Source organism: Pelophylax lessonae (assembly GCF_965119305.1).
Source record: "Pelophylax lessonae genome assembly, chromosome: 1".
Classification (NCBI taxonomy): Eukaryota; Metazoa; Chordata; class Amphibia; order Anura; family Ranidae; genus Pelophylax; species Pelophylax lessonae.
In genome coordinates this window covers 299763626-299777677 of record NC_138768.1, presented here as the reverse complement: position 1 = coordinate 299777677, position 14052 = coordinate 299763626, and the positions used below count along the sequence as shown (strand labels likewise).

The following is a 14052-nucleotide window of genomic DNA, read 5'->3' as shown; positions in this document are numbered from 1 at the left end:
AATATATAAGGGGTCCATATAGTGAACTTGGTGTTGAGTTTTTCAGTTTAAGGCCAACACAACACAGAGGACAAGGGGGCACTATTTACACCTAGAGGAAAACATTGTCTCCAAATACAGAAAGGTTTCTTCACCGTAAGAGCTGTGAAAATGTGGAATAGACTCCCTCCAGAGGTGGTTCTGGCTAGCTCACTAGATTGCTTTAAAAAAGGCCTGGATTCTTTCATTGGTGTACATAAAATAAAAAGGTACTAATATTTATAGGTGAAGTTGATCCAGGGAATATCCGATTGCCTCTCAGGGGATCAGGAAGGATTTTTTCCCCCCTGCTGTAGCAAATTGGATCATGCTTTGCTGGGGTTTTTTTCGCCTTCCTCTGGATCAACTGCGTGTATAGGATTGTGTATATGGGATTGTATGGTTGGGTTTTCTTTACTGTTTTTTTTTTTTTTTCTTTTTTTATTGGTTGAGCCAAATAGACTTGTCTTTTTTTTTTTTCAACCTGACTATGTAAATATGTTTTCTGAGATAATAGCAGATGCATTTTTTTTTTAATTACAGGGTTATTCCCACTCTCTTCCATTTTTTGTAAGATCGGTGGTCGCTTTGCCTTGTATTTCACCGTCCACTGGTCTTATCGCATCCCTGAGCAAGAAGTGATGCAATCTCTGCTTGCTGTAGTGGGCGGACCATTAGGTCGTTGACTAGTGGTCTGATCCGCCCATGGAGGCAGTGTCCTTAGAATGACAGTCCAGGAGACTCCTGGTCTGTCCCTCCTCCTATGTCTTTACAGGCTAGGAGTCTCTGCCCTTCCTCTCATCCAATAGTAGCAGTATGGTCTGGGACAGCTGCCAGTTTACTCACTGGTGACTCATGACTCATTCCTGGCTGCAGCCAAATAGGAAAAAAAGAGCTCGGGCATGCGACCCTATTTAGTTAAGGATGACAGCCAGCATAGACAAAAGGAAAGAGAGCACACAGGCCCCTAGTACAGCAACCCTTTATTCTGTGGTAAAAACAGTGAAATGATACACTCACAAAATTCCAAGACAGGCACATCATCCACTCCTTGTGTATATCGGCATCGCAGAGCTCTTCTGTATGCTGCCATTGAGATGATGCTTCAGGCTCCAGCTCCTCTAGCTAAACACGTGCTTTTCTGGCAGAGACTACCTTCTGCTGTTGCCCTCTCCTCCCATGTAGCACTGTGCACGGAGCCAGCTCTGTTGAGAGCACCCCGCTGCAGCCCTAGATACCTGTCAACCTGGGTTGAGTGTGTGCTAGGAGAGCATACACTCGAGAGATGAAGTGGATAGCATCAGCGGGGCTCCCTAGAGGAGGTAAGGGGTTGCTCTGTGCAATATCCTTGCACAGAGCAGGTAAGTATAACCTCTTTTTTTATTTTAGGGGAAAAGTAAAGAGCCTTTAGTCGCACTTTTAAGGTTTTTGTGGTGCCTGAGTATTTCCACGCCAATTATAAAATGTGATATCTTTGAATACTTTATATACTAATAATCTGCTACAAAAGAATTGAAAGATAAATGATATCAAGTTTTTTATTTATTTCCTATTTTGTATGTAAAGTAGCTGAAGATTGATAGGATGTCCACCCATAAGTATTTGTTGTTCTTTCTGCAGGTTGGATTCTAATTGATCGGTGTGGCAAACATTTTGGGACCATATTAAACTACCTGCGTGATGGAGCTGTTCCTCTTCCCGAGAGCCGGAGAGAGATTGAGGAACTTTTGGCAGAAGCAAAGTATTACTTGGTCCAGGGACTGGCAGATGAATGTCAAGCATCTCTCCAGGTAGAGTTTGTGTAGAGCATTAATTAGCAAGAAGCAGTAGTATTTTTATAGAAATTTCACTGGAGGAAGCATGTTCTGGTAAATCGTTTAAGCAACATAACCTGAATTTTCTGCTGTTCTCAAACATCATTTTATGTAAAGTTAGCCTAAGATGGGTAGAGTTCTTAGGAAAAGAATGTTCTAAGAAAGTTTGTTTTTTTCTAATCAATACATGCATCAAATTGACATCCGCTTTCAACTGCAGTGACCTAAAATTTCAAAGTAACTGGGTGGAAATTTTTTTTCAAAATGAACAAATCTCTAACCGTGTATATGGTTTTCTTTAGATAAAGATCATTCATTCCAAAATCAAATGTTAATAGCAAACAAAAATCTTTCGACCAACACGAGAACGTTCTGAGAATTTTTGTACACATTTTCCAAAGTATTTTCCCTAGAATTTTTGTTTGAGATTCTATCCATCTATGGCCAGATTAACTGAAATTGCATTGCAGTCCGCCTCCATCGGCAGACTCCGTGCTGCTCAGCAGGGAATCGATACACTGATCCCCGCTGACCAGGCAGGTGACAGCTCCGTCTCCGCTCTGTGTGCGGAGACGGAGGTGTCAGAGCCCCGCTGCTCTCTATGTGGAATCGGATGAGAACGGACCGCCTGTCCGCTCTCATCCGATCCGATCCCCTTGACGGATGGAAAATAGGGTTTCCATCCGTCCGGATTTCACGGACAGGATCGGATGCGGGTGGCAGCGGACATGTCTCCGCTGACATCCGCTGCCCCATAGGGATGTATGGAGGATCCGATCAGATCCGCCTAAAAAACTGACAGGCGGATCTGATCGGATCGTTCGTGTGAAAGGAGCCATAGTCTAGTTTTAAAATTTTACTATTTTTGAGAAGTGTGTGGTTTTTTTTTTTTTTTTTTCTTTTTTTGTGAAGTTATTTAAAACAGACTTTCGTGTTGTGAGTTCTGCCTGTCTGCTGGTCATCTCTTTCCACAACTCCTGGATTCCCTGCATGCTCTGCAGCTTCTCTTGTACTGTTTGTTACATTTTTAAGGACTACATATTCCATGGCACCTTTCTGCCTGCAAACAGTGATTCCTGTACTGGCTTTGCCTCTTGAAACTCCTTCTCTCAGCACCTCAGTAGTTTAGGAAGGCATGCTTTGTAAGATGTGTGCCACAGCAGTGTCTGTTTACAGGGCATAGTAAATAAGTGTTGCAGAATTCAAAAAAGGAAACGTGTAAACGGGATCTTCAAAAATGACTTTACAAACCTTAAACTGGTTATGAAGGCACAAGGCTTTTTAACCTTCATGCATTCTATGCAGAAAGGTAAGAAACCCTTTTGTGTGCAGCAGCCCCTCAAATACTTACCTGAGCTTCCTCTCGATCTAGCGACGTCCAATAGAGCCTTGCCTCTCTGGGGACTCGCAGTTCTGATTGGCTTTTGGCACCAGCGAGAGCCATTGGTTTCCACTGCTGTCAATCACAGCCAGTGAGCCAATCAGGAGATGGAGGGGGCGGTGTGTGTGAATAGACATACAGACCTGCAGCTTGGGAGCGCGCCTGCTTGGGTGCCCCCCAAGCAAGCTGCTTGATGTGTGGTCACCCGGGAGGAGCCAGGAGCGTCGGCGTTGAACCCGAGACAAAGAGGATCTGGGCTGCTCTGAAAAAAAAACTGCACAGAGCAGGCAGGTATAACTTGTTTGTTGTTTTAACTTAATTAACTGGTTTATGAAATGGCCTACACATCTGAAATATCCCACGCTTCTCTTTACTCCTCTTTTACCTGTTTGCTGTTTGTTCATAGCAGAGTAAAAATCATTGAGAAGGATTTTGTTGGTCTGGTCAGAGTTCTTCAGGCCAGTGGAGCCTAACTCTGTTCTGTTAAGACGCCACTCCCTTCCCCATGATAGGTCTTGGTCCTGGCAGTTGGACCACTATTGGTGCTCTATTGCAGGAGAAGGGGAGTGTCTTATGGTTTACCTACCTGAAGGTGAGGAACATGTCACTTCACTGTGGTAGACACAGTAGTAGGACTGTGAAAAAAAAGTAAGTGCAAACAGTTGGACAGCAATCCATATATTGCAAAAATCCGTACTGATCTTGGTTCACTATTAGGACTGTGAAATGGTGCTTGTGCAGTTTGATTTATGCATAACAATGTAGCAATTGATGGCGCCTTAGGTAAAAAAGTGAATAGCTGCCCCTTTAAAAGACTGATAAACTACTATTGGATTGCAAAAGAATAGGTAAAGGTATTGGCGCTTCACTGTGTCTACTCGTAAATAAACATGCATGTCTCTAGAGGACCATCTGACACTGCATATACAATATAAGTGAAAAAGAATTACATATGAAATAATAAATGCAAAAGTAAATCCACTGTGACAGTGCCCAACACCAGTTATATAAAGTGCTTCTTAATGCATAAGTTTTCTATTTGTTTCACCACTGGTGCTCAGAGGGTAGATGGTAACTCACCAGAGGTGTTTGACCCCTTTTTACAGGAGGTCAAAATACGCTTTTTAGAAAACCAAATTGGTTTCCAAGCTCACACCATTCCACTCCAATGGTCCCTCGAGTTGTAGCTGGAAGGTAAGCATGAACTTCACCAGTGGCACAAAGAAGGACTTTATAGTGTAGTATGTTTAAAAGAAGGCAAAAAAAAAGATGTATTGCACCTAGGGATGCACCGAAATTTCGGCCGCCGATATTTTCGGCCGAAAATGCTACTATTTCATTTCAGCCGATAGGGGGTTAAAAAAGCCAAAAATGTATGGCCGCTGATCTGTGAAAGTAGTGAATCATTGACTTCCCTGTCCGCCGCGATCCGATGCCGGTGCCTTCATTGTAATTTACAGCTTGCTTGCTAGACCAGTGGACATCCCGGGGGAGAGGGACCCAGAATGCACAGTGACATTGTAGGAGGATCTCATTCTCCCCCACGCCGATTGCTGCATCGCTCCACCCACCTCCTCCCTTCCGTGCCTTCACATGGTGTTTGCTGTGGAGGAAGGTAATGTTATGTGATGTTGTGCTGTGCTGTGCGGTAAAAAAAAAAAAAAAAAAAAAAAAAAACAGTTTCTCCCCTTTTCTACTGCATAAATGTCAGTAGTAGAACGGATTCACAGCCTAGTGCAGTGCTCACCCCCTTCTAATTGCAGTGCACGAGTTAGTCAGGGACAGTCAGTGAGTAAGTGTCAGTGAGTGACAGTCAGTGAGTAAGTGTCAGTTAGTCTGTCAGTTAGTCAATGAGTGTCAGTGAGTGAGTGTCAGTGAGTGAGTGACAGTCAGTGAGTGTAAGTCAGTGAGTGTCAGTCAGTGAGTGTCAGTGTCAGTCAGTCAGTGTCAGTCAGTGAGTGTCAGTCAGTGTCAGTCAGTGAGTGAGTGTCAGTCAGTCAGTGAGTGTCAGTCAGTCAGTGAGTGTCAGTCAGTCAGTGAGTGTCAGTCAGTCAGTGAGTGTCAGTCAGTCAGTGAGTGTCAGTCAGTGAGTGAGTGTCAGTCAGTGAGTGAGTGAGTGTCAGTCAGTGAGTGTCAGTCAGTGAGTGTCAGTCAGTGAGTGTCAGTCAGTGAGTGTCAGTCAGTGAGTGTCAGTCAGTGAGTGTCAGTCAGTGAGTGTCAGTCAGTGAGTGTCAGTCAGTCAGTGAGAGTCAGTCAGTCAGTGAGTGTCAGTCAGTCAGTGAGTGTCAGTCAGTCAGTGAGTGTCAGTCAGTCAGTGAGTGTCAGTCAGTGAGTGAGTGTCAGTCAGTGAGTGTCAGTCAGTGAGTGAGTGTCAGTCAGTGAGTGAGTGTCAGTCAGTCAGTGTCAGTCAGTCAGTGAGTGAGTGTCAGTCAGTCAGTGAGTGAGTGTCAGTCAGTGAGTGAGTGTCAGTCAGTGAGTGAGTGTCAGTCAGTCAGTGAGTGAGTGTCAGTCAGTCAGTGTCAGTCAGTCAGTGAGTGTCAGTCAGTGAGTGTCAGTCAGTCAGTCAGTGAGTCAGTCAGTGAGTGTCAGTGAGTCAGTCAGTGAGTGTCAGTGAGTCAGTCAGTGAGTGTCAGTGAGTCAGTCAGTCAGTGATTGAGTGTCAGTCAGTCAGTGATTGAGTGTCAGTCAGTCAGTGATTGAGTGTCAGTCAGTCAGTGAGTCAGTCAGTGAGTGAGTGTCAGTCAGTGTCAGTCAGTCAGTGTCAGTCAGTCAGTCAGTCAGTGAGTGAGTGTCAGTCAGTCAGTCAGTCAGTGTCAGATAACTTATTTAAAATCATTTGGGGAAAAAAGTCATTTTCGGTTTCGGTTTTCGGCCAAGGGCATCCTGAATTTTCGGTTTCGGCCCAGAATTTTCATTTCGGTGCATCCCTAAATTTGCACCCACATGTAACAGTGCCTAAGCCTGGCACTTGGGATTTACAGCATGTGCGGATGTGGCCTGTCATCGGAGCAGGGATTCATCACTTCTGGATTCCCATGTGACTTTCTATCAAGTCCCAGTACGGAGAATGAGGCGGGGAGCGCACCCTGGCGCTAAACTGACAGGCCACATCCACACATATTGTAGATCCCCAGTGCCAGGCTTAGGCACTGTTACATGTGAGTGCAATATATATATATTTTTTTTTACGCCTTCTTTTAAACAATAAACATGCTACACTATAAACTCCTTCTTTGTGTCCCTGGTGGAGTACATTCTTAACTTCCAGCTACAACTCGAGGGACCAATGGAGTGGAATGGTGTGAGCTTAGAAACCTATCTGGTTTTCCAAAAAGCGGATTTGACCTCCTGTAAAAAGAGGTCAATCACCTCTGGTGAGTTACCATCTACCCTCTGAGCACCCATGGTGAAGCAATCAGAAGACTTATGCATTAAGAAGCACTTTATACAATTGGTGTTGGGCACAGTCACATTGGATTTACCTTTGCATTTATTATTTCATATGAAATTATTTTTCACTTGTATATGCAGTCTCAGCGGGTCCCCTAGAGACATGTATGTTTATGTATGCGTACACACGGTGAAGCTACAATTGATTTATGTGTGGCAAGTAGTATCTTTATTCATTCTAAAGCTTTTGTTAGCCTACAGTTTTTAGCACTGAGATCAGGGGGCTTTATTTTAAATTCATCTGGGCTTTGTTATACCAGTGTGAGCAAAGCAGAAATGCCTGCATGCAAAAACACTAAAATCTTGTGATGTTTTAATTCTATTATTTTCTAAATCTGTGTTTTTATTTCAGCAGAATAAAGACGTTTATGAACCTTTTTGCAAAGTTCCTGTAATCACATCTGCAAAAGAGGAGCAGAAACTTATTGCCACATCCAATAAGGTAAGAAAAAAAATGAATATTCTGTCATATGATAGTAAAATAAAAAAGGAAACCAAACTTTTTTTCACTCTCACAGTACTTGCACTATTAGTTGTACATTCTTACCAATATTGTTGCTATGTTTTGTTGATGTAATAGATTGCAATTTCAGTGTATTAACATGGTTATGTATGATAATGGTCAGTGGGTATTTTGAAAGGAAAAGCATCTTTCTCTTTCGTTCATTGACGGACACAGCTCCTGATTCTTCTTAACTACTCGTTTATACTGCCCGCCTACAGCAGTAGGACATTAGGCAGGAAAAAGCTTGACTGTGCCTATGGGCAGTCCCAGGGGATATACACCCACTCTCAGCTGTAGGCACTCTGGTTTTTTTTTTTTTTTTTGCCTAGTCAGGAGTAATTACCTAGTTTCTTGCTGGGATCTCTGGTCCTGCTGGGATCTCTGGTATTTTATTTTTATTTTTAAACTGAATTTTTTTCCTATTTTTTTTTTTTTTTTTTTGTTCCTGTGAGAATCTGTAATCAATTGGTGGACTGTGCGACAGACTGGATAATCTAGATCCAGAGGGTCCCCCCAGTCTGGCCAGCGAGCACGTGCAGGCCTCAGCTTCGCGCTAGGTCGGCCGCGACATAGCCCCACTGGACGGGGGCTGGCCTGTGAGTTAAACGTCTCGCGAGGGCGCATACAACCTGGCCTCGGCCTGAGTTGCAGTATTCCTCCTGGCCGAGAGCCACTCACATTCCGATGGAGCAGTGGTCTGTCCAGAGCAGTGTCCACTCTGTTCCTGGTATGGTAACTAGCTGTCCCCCCTCTACTTCTGGAGGGTTTTGGGGTGGACATGGGCCCCTCCCTGGGACAGTGGGACCCCAGGTTCCCTGCCTTCCCCCCCCCACCAGCCGCGCTAAACTTTCGGTGGTCACTGTGGGTCTTTCGTTCCCCCTGGGTGAGGTTATGAGCTGGCTTTTGCCACATGCTCTAAAAAGGGGGCTTGTTGGAGTTGCTGCTGACCGGGTTTTTCCTGGTGCGCAACGGGGGGTTGAGCAGGGTTCCCCGCCACCCTGAGGGTTGGTGACTAGGGCAGGGATGTCCTCTGGGCTCCCTGCAGTGGCTGTTGGGCTGGGGGACCAGAGTTTACCTTTCTCTTTCATCCACCGACAGACGTAGCTGCTGCTTTAAATCATAGACGGATGGGTAATAAGCCCCTCCCACTAGGAGTGACCAGGTAGAGCCAAAGGCTTTGACACGCCCAGGGGGGCGGGGTCCCTGGGTTATTACCCCCGGTCTCACCGTTGCATCTTCAGTTTTAGCTGCCTGGTCTTAGGAGTGGTAAAATGAATAAATATATAAGGGTGCGCTTTAACCAAAAAAGAGAGATGGATGGGGGGTGGTTGCACTTTAACTTTAAGAACAATAGAGTGAGAAAATAAATGGGAAAAAAAAGAAAAGTGCGCTCTACTCATTCTGGTGTGTCCCTAGAGGCTACATAGGGACACATTACAGAACCCCTGTGATAGGTGATTCAATTAAAAAATTGATACTTGTTAAGAAGAAATCCTTACAATACAATTTGAAAATTATTAAAGTATCAGCAAAATATGAAAATAAATGCAGTGTGTACTCCAGTTACAATTAAAAGTTCAGCAATGCAACAATTGATGAAACTGCAAGCAATAAATATAAATATGCAAATAGAGGTGCAGTATGTCAATCGATACACATACTGGATCTCTATTTGCATATTTATATTTATTGCTTGCAGTTTCATCAATTGTTGCATTGCTGAACTTTTAATTGTAACTGGAGTACACACTGCATTTATTTTCATATTTTGCTGATACTTATTCATTTTCAATTGTATTGTAAGGATTTCTTCTTAATAAGTATCAATTTTTTAATTGAATCACCGATCACGGGGGTTTGTAATGTGTCCATATGTAGCCTCTAGGGACACACCAGAATGAGTAGAGCGCACTTTTCTTTTTTTTTTATTTGGTCTTAGGAGTGGCCAAACCGCTCCCTGCTGGGACCTTTTAGTCCTAGCTCTGTTTTTTTTTTTTTTTTTTTTTTTTTTGCTGCTGACTCCAGTTCCTGTGGAATGCCGGCTGGGTTTCGGACTGGCTATATGAGGGCCTTACGGTCTCCCAGTTTGTGCCAGCGAGCGCTGGCAGACCATACCTCCTGGGACCTTCCCCTTCTATCCTGACCTCTCCCTACCCTGGGCTCCGGACCCCCGGGACACTTTAAGTGGGGGGTCCCCTATGTAAGTCGCCTCAGGTGCTATATCTGGTAGTGGATGGTGGAGGGAGGCCTCGGAGGGGGGTACATGGTTGCGCCTCATACCGCTACCTTGGGGGGAGTTTCATCCGCCGGGATGACCCAGGCCTGTTACTAGGGTAGGCCTCACTAGGCCCGAGGTCACGTGCTCCTCAGCATGAAGCCGCCATTTTGCCGTGGCCTGCAGCTTTAACAGGCCTCAGCAGCCTGCCTGGGTATCCCTATCACTGTAATGCCGGTGGCCATTTTGCTGGAGCTGGAGACAAAAAAGCACAGGAGCTTCTGTCTCTTGTGGGCAGGGGTGTTTCCTTCTACAGGGTTCGTACGGTCCTTGAAAACCTGGAAAAGTTTTGTGCAAAATCAAAATGCATTTCTCTCATTAGCGCCGGAATAGCGCCGTTTTACCGCAAATTTGCAGCGGTATTTGCCGCAAATTCGATATAACTCCCACTAACGTTTTCAAAAACGTTATTTTCAGCCTAATTTTTGGTTTGGAGCATGCTGACATGGGCTATCTGCCAGAAATTTACTCTGGAGCTATTTTTGCATTTTACACTTTTATTAATATCTTTTTTTCTACTTAACTTTTTCACACAGTTTAAAAGCAGTTTAGCTCAAAATCATATAACACATCTTTCCCACACATTTTTTATTTTTTTCCTGCCATATTCTGTGATTTTGAAAAAATTAGTCCACCTTTTAGCTGGACTGTTTTATAAGTCCAGTCCTGACGTTATTTGATCTTAATGAATTTGACACTGCTCATAACGTTTCTGATGGTGTTATAGTGAATTGCATTTGCACCTAAAAATAGTCAAAATGGAGGTAAAATTGAACTAAATCAGCTTTGGAGGTACAATGAATTAGGCCCTTAGCCTCAGGGGTGGTAATATTTGGCGACTGGGCACGGATTGCTCCCTCTTAGGCCATTGCTCCTGTTTTCAGGATAAGCTTGTTTAACCCCTTTCAGTGCAGGTTTCCGGTGTTTCCCCGTTTCCCTGTCTGCTCTTTACATCTTACTGTGCAATCCTACTGTTTGACCATATGGCTAACATGGATTCCCCAAGTTTTTCTGCGACCCCTGATGTATCGTTGGGGCCCGCTTCTGATGCTCATGATGTGACTTTATTATCTGTGATGCATGTCCAGAAAAATGGACAAAGTTACTGCGGAAGCATTTACTAGAAAACTCCTTCGGCCCTAGTCTGTCTCATCTCAGATTCTGAGGCCGGTATGGTCGCCGGCGATGCAAACCCCCTTTTGGAGGATGCGTCCCCACATTCAGACTTTTTTGACACGGAAGAGGATGTTTCCACACCCGCCTTGGCACAGGAAAAGGCGCTGGTAGATGCTTTGATATCCTCGGTGAGGGACACCCTAAAAATCATGGATGCAATTTCTAAATCGCAATTAGCCTTGGTATCCTTTGGATCCCTCAGGGCAAAGAAATCGGCCAAGGTTTTCCCTTGTCCCGAAGTCTTGTCCGCCTTGGTGGAGGAAAAATGGCGGTGACCTAATCGCACGCTTGCAATTCCCAAACGTATGGCTAGACGCTACCTGTTTGAGGAAGAGATCTTACGCAAATGGACGGTCCCCCCTCAGGTGGACCCCCAGATATACGGTATTCACAAGGCCAAGGTTTTACCAGTGGCAGAATCCTCATCTCTCCCTGATCTGGTTGACAGACGTATTGAGGTCTTATCCCGACACCTGTATACGGTAGTGGGATCTATTCTCAGGCCTGCCCTGACTGCCATTCTAGTCTCTCAGACTATGTTTGAATGGGTAAAGGCTCTGAGAGATGCACTGACGGTAACCCCGTTACCCTCATCTGTTCTGGAACTCGCTGCCCATTTATCACAGACTCTGCAATTTGTATGCGATGCTAACCTGGATGTTCTTCCGCTTGCGGCCAGATCGTCAGTGGTAAGTGTGCTCATCAGACATGCAATCTGGCTAAAGTCCTGGTCGGCCAACCAGGCTTCTAGAAGCTAATGGCGGATCTTCCCTTTCAGGGTGATCGCCTTTTTGGTTCCTCCTTGGATGACTTGATCAAGACGGTCACTGGGGGAAAGAGCATACTCCTTCCTCACTCGAGTAAGGGTAAGTCTCCCTTGCGTAAGCGAGGTCCTTCCTTTTACAGCCCAGAAACGTCTTTTTCGTGCGACCGTGTCGCAGAAAACCAAATAGACTTTGGGCGGAAAAGGATCTGGGAAATGCTGGGCTGGTAAGTCGAAATCCTCTGCCCCCAGCACCTCCAAGCAGACCCCTTCAGCCTGAATGGGCACCCCACCCACTTCAGGGGTGGGGGGATGTCTCTGTTTCTTCCCGGATCCTTGGACCTCACTGTTGCACGACAGGTGGGTCCACGAGGTAATTCTGTCCAGGTACAAGATACAGTTTCGTTCCCGTCCGCCAGAGAGATTTTTTCCCTCCAATCTTCAGCTGTCCCCAGTCCGCCTTGCGAGACTGCAGAAAGAGATTCGGGATATGCTGTCACAAGGCATAATTGTACCAGTTCCTCATCAGGAACGCTTTCGAGGGTTCTATTCAAACCTTTTTACCATTCCACGCAAGGAGGGTAAATTGCGTCCGATCTTGGACCTCAAAACTCTGAACCGCTTTGTGTGCTTCCAGTGGTGGCGTTCTTGCATCAGGGGGACCTGCTGGCCTCGTTCGATATCAAGGATGCCTATCTCTATGTCCCTATTTGCCAGGGTCATCAACGATTCCTCCACTTCGCGGTGGGCAAGGGTCATTTTCAATTTGTGGCTTTACTGTTTGGTCTCGCCTCTGCTCCCAGGGTCTTCACCAAGGTGTTAGCCCCTATCCTGGCTCTGCTACAACAGAGAGGAATAGCGATTCTGGGGTACCTGGATGATCTTCTTCTCTGAGTGAACTCGTCTGTGACATTGGAACAGGATTTTGAGGTGACTATTCACACTCTGAAGCAGTTTGGTTGGAATCTCAACCTTCAGAAATCTGCCCTGGTTCCAACAACCAGACTGGAGTATCTAGAGATGATCCTAGATTCAGCTTTGGCAAAGGTATTTCTACCTCCTGTGAAGTTACAGAAGTTAAGAGAAGTGATTCTGTGGCTTGCGACCTGGTGTCTCTCAGGTCATTATGCAGGTGCTGGGCCTGATGGTGTCCTCCTTCGAGGCCGTACCATATGCTCAGGCCCACACGAGACTTTTGCAACAGGAGATCCTAGTCAAATGGGACAAGGATCCTCTATCCCTGGACAGTCTGATTCATTTGAGTCGGAGATCCAAGGACTCCCTGAATTGGTGGCTCAGCTCTCCGAATCTTCTCCACAGGAAATCCTTCCTTCCAGTATTCTGTACGGTGGTTACGACGGATGCCTGTCTGACCGGTTGGGAGGGAGAGCTGGGCAACGTTCTGGAACTGAGATCAATCAAGTTAAGGCTGTTCCACTGGACGGACAATCTCAAGTCTGACAATGTCAGTGCCCTGGCGGCTCTGAAGGTAGCTGAGATCCTGCGCTGGGCAGAGGACTACATCCCAGCCCTATCCGTTGTGTACATTCCTGGCGTAGACAATTGGCAGGCGGACTACCTGAGTCGTCAAACCCTGGATCAGGGAGCGTGGTTCCTGCATCCACAGGTGTTCCACCAGCTGTGTCTCCGGTGGGGGACCCCAGATGTGGACCTATTCCCCTCCAGACAAAACAGGAAAGTTTCAAAGTTTGTGGCAGTAGGCGCTCTGGTGGCTCCCTAGAGCCAGTACAGGCTTATTTATGCGTTTCCTCCGCTGAAACTTTAATCTTGCCTGCTATGCAGGGTCGAGTTATGGGGGATTCCGGTAATTCTGGTGGCTCCCGATTGGCCCCTGAGATCCTGGTATGCTGACCTGATTCGGCTGAAGGTCGCAGGTCCGTGAACACTTCCTCTTCTATCATCTTCTATCTCAGGGTCCGATCTTCCTTCCTGCTTTACAGAAGCTGGCTTTAACACCTTGCTCTCAACAGCCAAGCCGTTAAAGGACAGGGGTCTGTCCGATTCTGTGATTCCCTACCTTACTCAAGACTAGGAAGTCCACTTCTCGGAAGATCTATCATCATACGTGGAAAGCTTACATTGCTTGGTACGAAACGCTGAACCTGCATCCTAGATCCTTTGCTATCAGCAGGATCCTGACCTTTCTACAGAAAGGGGTTGACCAGCGTTTGGCGTTGGGCACTCTTAAGTGTCAGATCTCGGCCTTGGCTGTGTACTTCCAATGCCCTTTGGCTACGCACTCTTTGATTCGTATGTTTCTTCAGGGGGTTTGCCATTTGGATCCCCCCAGGAGGTCTCCATTACCTCCTTGGGACCTTTAATTTGGTTCTATCGGTTCTTCGGAAATCTCAGTTCGAGAACATTTCCTTGCTCGCCTTGTCGCAGAAATTTGCCTTTTTGGTGGCTATCACCTCTGCGCACAGGGTTTCTGAACTAGCGGCGTTATCTTGCTGCTCTCCTTATCTGGTAATACACAGGGATAAGGTAGTGTGACGGCCTAATCTGTCGTTTCTTCCAAGGTGGTTTCAGACTTCCATCTGAACGAAGACATAATGTTTCCGTCACTCTGTCCAAAACCTTCACATCCTAAGGAAATTGCCTTGCACCGCTAGGATGTGGTTCGGGCGATACGGGTGTATCTGGAGACTA

At 45.8% G+C, this 14052-nt stretch overlaps 1 protein-coding gene across 2 annotated transcripts in view; it reads left to right on the top strand.

Moving 5' to 3' along the window:
- KCTD10 (potassium channel tetramerization domain containing 10) overlaps window positions 1-14052 on the top strand; it is a 49199-nt gene that overhangs the window by 21435 nt on the left and 13712 nt on the right. Inside the window, exons 3-4 of one of the 2 annotated variants that reach the window (XM_082264120.1) lie at window positions 1639-1808; window positions 7019-7105. In XM_082264120.1, coding sequence (XP_082120246.1) covers window positions 1639-1808; window positions 7019-7105 — 257 coding nt within the window. Of the gene's footprint in view, window positions 1-1638; window positions 1809-7015; window positions 7106-14052 lie in introns of both variants that reach the window. The other variant, XM_082264119.1, reaches the window with a different exon arrangement.